This window comes from Lindgomyces ingoldianus (genome assembly GCF_010093535.1).
Source record: "Lindgomyces ingoldianus strain ATCC 200398 unplaced genomic scaffold BDR25scaffold_124, whole genome shotgun sequence".
NCBI lineage: Eukaryota > Fungi > Ascomycota > Dothideomycetes > Pleosporales > Lindgomycetaceae > Lindgomyces > Lindgomyces ingoldianus.
Window position 1 is genome coordinate 1 of NW_022985285.1, and position 4,535 is coordinate 4,535.

The following is a 4,535-nucleotide window of genomic DNA, read 5'->3' on the forward strand; positions in this document are numbered from 1 at the left end:
ATGCCCGGTCGGGGACAAGGGTCTCGAGAATACCGCGACCGTGGAAGGGCCTGTTAGCTTGTTTAAAGAGGTTAAACATAACTACCCTTAGTGTGGAAGCATACATCTTAACCTCTAACAGCATTTTAAAATTATAGAACTTCATCAGCGTGCCTTCAAAACGATAAGTCCTCTGGCGTCGGTCATCCGCAATGGTGTCAAGAACTGTCTGCAGGTTGGGTCCTTTAGCGTTGCCAAAGCGGGAAAAATAGGCGCGCTGGAGTCGACCAGTCGCCTTGCGAAATTCATGATTGCTCTTGATCACGTCTAGAAGCTCGCCCAGCGTTCCCAACCGTACGTAATACGTTACGACTCGCCAAATCGATGGTCGTAACTTCTCAGATTGTGAGTACGTTTTAACGTAAGCATGACATTTAAGTCCACTTACAGAGCGTAACTGTTACGATTCACATTTCTCCTACGTTTCAACGTTTCGCGAAAAGTTACGTCGTAACGGCTTGTATATAGTCCGCTAAGGACGACAATTCACTGTGAACACAGCGCTGACGTAGCCAGTTTTTCTGCAGTTGAAGAGCCTTAATTGTTGGGCCAGAGAGCTTATTTCTGTCACAGGTAACAGTCCTCCTACTGCTGCTAAAGCTCCTCTCACAGTCGCAGCTTGTGGATGGGATGGACAAGAAGTCAAGGGCAATTTTGTATAGCGTAGGATAGGCAAGCTGTCTAACTTGTTCCCACCATGTAAGAGGATTAGCAAACAGAGGGCTATCGTCCTTGGCTATAGTAAGGTTAGGGTTAGGGTTCAAAGCCCTTGTCATGATACTCGCCACCTGGTAACTTACGTCGCGTGGATGGCAGTTGCTTGTTGTTCTCTGCCTCTGCCTCTGCCTTGGTATTGACGTACTCTTGAAAAACAGCCCTTATTGAAGCCTCAGCTTTCTTATGCTATGAGGGGTGCTTGCGCTAGTGGTCCTTAAACCAAAGGAGACGAAGCTGAGGGTTGAGGATAGTCGCGACGCAATAATAGGATACAGGCGGCTCTATAACAAACTTCTCCCAGTATGTAAGCAACTTCTCTGTGCTAAATGCTACGCCAGATTTGAGGTAGCAATCGTCACTCTCACCCTTAAGTTCATCCCCCATCTGGAGAAGCTTAGTATATAGGTGTTGCAGGTTGATGAAACTGGAGAGGAAGACAATAAGGCCTTTGACCTGGCAAGGCGACGAGAACTAGCATGATGAGATACGTTAGTTTGCTGGGAAGAGCTGGCTCTGGAGGATCCTTGGGATAAAGCAGTACGCCTGCCGCGCTGGAGGAATTGGGACATTTGGCTCATGGTGGGTGGGACAATGGATGTGGATGAATTGATGACGATTTACAGGCCAAAAAGCTGACTATTTACATAGGATAGCACACCTCACTCCCAGCCTCCGCCGCGAGCGCTGACGTCCCACAAACCTCAGAGTTTTCACCCGATTGTTACTCTAAGAACGTGACCTCAAACACGCTCCTGACGCGATCCCACATGTGTCCAATCAGGTCCTATTTTGGTAGGAAAAGTCGCCTTTTTGAGACGTACTACGGTCCGTAATGGGCGCTCCTCCAGTCATACGTTACGACTCATATCTCTCCTACGTTTCAACGGCTCACGTGACTGTTACGGGTCGTATACTACGACTTGTAGTACGTACGGTTGGGAACCCTGAGCTCGCCCTGGGTCGCATTGAAATACGGAGCCAACTGTGTGATACTCTGTGTAGCCGCATATGGAATGATTTTGCTAGTCTTAGTGTCCCGCCTAACTACTTCAATGTCCTTTAAGTTTTGGTCCGATTTAGCAAGCTTGTTAGTGATGGACTTCTTAATAGCTTTGGCCTGGGCTTGCTCCTCTAGCTGTTCGTTCTCGAAGAATGCGTCTATGGCAGGATCTAGTTTAACCCCATGGTAATCTTGAAACTCGGAGGAATGGCGAATTGGGGAAGCTGACTAGGATATAGAATTGGTGTCTAGATATGGCGAAAGGCTGCGGGTTTAGAGCTGACCACGCTGCTCCCTAGGCTCTGCCTGACCATAGCTGGAAGATGCACCTGGATCCATAACCCTGTTACGATGTTAGCTAAGCCTAAACCCAAACAGGTATGAGTTCACTAGGGAACTTAATAATGTTATAAAATATGCGGGATATGTACTAGGGTAAAGAGTTAGGCATAAGCACTAATTAGAGGGGGGGAGAGGGATAAGTACTAAAGGGGAAGGGGGTTTAGCCTTAGGTACCGGTACATAAAGCCAAACCTCCCCTTTCCCCTCTATTGGCTCTAGCCTAGGCATACTGCAATGAAAAGTCTAGCGAATATGGAAAACACTTACTAAATCTTAGGGGCCTGGCCCTAATATTAGACTTGGCTGTTTCTGGCTGGTTCCTGGGCAGGTTTGTTGGAGTGCAATGGGTCGTTTCCACCGCAGTGGGTGGCAAATAGGGGTGAAGGATATGGAGACGAGGGGAGGGAGGGGGGGGCTTTCGGGATAGGTACCGCCTCGAAGGGACTTAGGGAAAACGCCACACTTGCCGGAATTAGCTAATTAGAACTTCGGTACGCCGCGCTGGTTAGCGCTGGCCTGCAAATAACTTACAATTGCTCTTTTAGTTGAAATTATTCAAATTCGCCGAAATTGCACCCGTCCTCGTCGTCGTCGTCGTCGTCGTTGTCGCCGTCGTCGCTGCTGCTGCTTCTGCTGCTGGAGCGGAGAGTAGTGGATTGTAGAGGTGAAAAGAGCTCATGAGGTCGCAAATAGTTGTTTATGGCTAGCGCGCGTGCCAAGCCTATATGTAGTCAGTGCATTAGCGGTGACAAGTAGGTACCTATACCGAAACCCCCCCTCTACCCCCTAGCTATCTCCTTATCCTACACGTTAGCTAGACCCATGCCAAGCTGTTCAGCTACACGTTGGGACAATAAATGAAACCCCTGGCCAAAAATGTAATAATTGTTTTGCGTTGACCTTAAAAGAGTATCCTGTATAGGGTTTAGCGCATTTTACATCATGACGCATGCTCTATCACAGTGAATTTACCTGTCACGTGTGCTACTGCGTATATACATGTTAAGGAGCGGACAAAGTGAGGGGGTTTAGCGATACATACCGGTACTTATACCGAAACCCCCACCTCCTCTTCCTTCCACCCCCTCTCCCTCCCCCTCCTTCTTCTCTTCCCTTCGGCCATCTCCCGCCTATAGGTTTACACTGTGGCTACGCTAATCATTTCATAGATCTTACTATCAGCTCTCCCTAATAATACCTGAGCAACGCTTAACCCATATGCTATTGTAACTGTGGAATATCATCCTAATTAACCCTGCTGGAGTTTTCTGAAGAGACATTAACTTATTGCGCATCTGCAGTAAGTCTTCTACACTGCGGAGGGATAATTCACTATTTCGTGGACTATCTCGGTTTCCACGCACTACTACCACCCACCCTAGCTCTCGCAGCATGCGGTTGCTTACCCCTTTGTGCTCTATATCCTGTAGTTAGTGTCGCACGTGTCTCACGCGATATCATACCCATGTACTGCACTATTCACTCATTAGGCATAGCTCCTATCTCGTACAGTATATAGTCAGCTCAGAGCTCTATCGAGCTCCTCAGACCTTACAATACACTCGTTTAATCCACCTTGTTTGGATCTCACTACCTTGTTGACTTGCCTCCCATATGACCCCTCCTCAGCTCATGCAAGAAAAAGCCTTAATGCGGCTAGCACGCCTTACTAAGTGCGCAATGCTATTCCCGACTACCTACCATACGTATGCATACTATATTACGGAATCTAGCTTGCAGGGCCTTTACGAAACGTTTCTGTCTATTATCTATGTACTACTGACCGCTGGAGGTGGGTGCTGTTCAATTCCACCAAAAACCCAAATGCGGCAAGCGCTTAATGCCAGCCAAGTACCATAATGCTATTCCCGACTACCCACAAACCATACGTATGCATACTATATTACAGAATCTGGCTTGCAGAGCCTTTGCGAAACGGTTCTGTCTATTATCTACGTACTACTAACCGCTGGAGGTGGATGGTGTTTGATTCCACCAAAAACCCAAATGCGGCTAGCGCCTAATACCAGCCAAGTACCACAATGCTATTCCCGACTACCCACAAACTATATGTATGCATACTATATTACAGAATCTAGCTTGCAGAGCCTTTGCAAAACGTTTCTGTCTATTATCTATGTACTACTAACAGCTGGAGGTGGATGGTGTTCGATTCCACCAAAAACCCAAATGCAGCTAGCGCCCAATGCCAGCCAAGTACCACAATGCTACTCCCGACTACCCACAAACCATACAGATGCATACAATATTACAGAATCTAGCTTGCAGAGCCTTTGCAAAACGTTTCTGTCCATTATCTACCTACTACTGACCGCTAGAGGTGGATGGTGTTTAATTCCACCAAAAACCCAAATGCAGCTAGCGCCCAATGCCAGCCAAGTACCATAATGCTATTCCCGACTACCCACAAACCATA

The 4,535-nt window shown here is 47.5% G+C and overlaps 2 protein-coding genes across 2 annotated transcripts; both read left to right on the forward strand.

Moving 5' to 3' along the window:
• Positions 1–1,588: 1,588 nt before the first annotated feature.
• Positions 1,589–2,760, forward strand: BDR25DRAFT_320685 (uncharacterized protein; the record flags this gene model as incomplete). Its single annotated transcript, XM_033691924.1, has 4 exons — positions 1,589–1,681; positions 2,009–2,134; positions 2,376–2,426; positions 2,644–2,760. 4 exons carry the CDS (start codon positions 1,589–1,591, stop codon positions 2,758–2,760), a joined length of 387 nt encoding a protein of 128 aa, XP_033539336.1.
• A 901-nt stretch (positions 2,761–3,661) lies between these two features.
• On the forward strand, positions 3,662–4,005 carry BDR25DRAFT_20293 (uncharacterized protein). The gene is made up of 2 exons (XM_033684410.1): positions 3,662–3,890; positions 3,951–4,005. The coding sequence occupies exons 1-2, from the start codon at positions 3,713–3,715 to the stop codon at positions 3,956–3,958; spliced, it is 186 nt and encodes a 61-aa protein (XP_033539337.1). The 5' UTR covers positions 3,662–3,712; the 3' UTR covers positions 3,959–4,005.
• Positions 4,006–4,535: the final 530 nt, after the last annotated feature.

What these genes read in the sequence shown, in the direction of transcription:
- BDR25DRAFT_20293 (XM_033684410.1), top strand. Translation starts at nt 3,713, where the DNA reads ATGACCCCTCCTCAGCTCATGCAAGAAAAAGCCTTAATGCGGCTAGCA.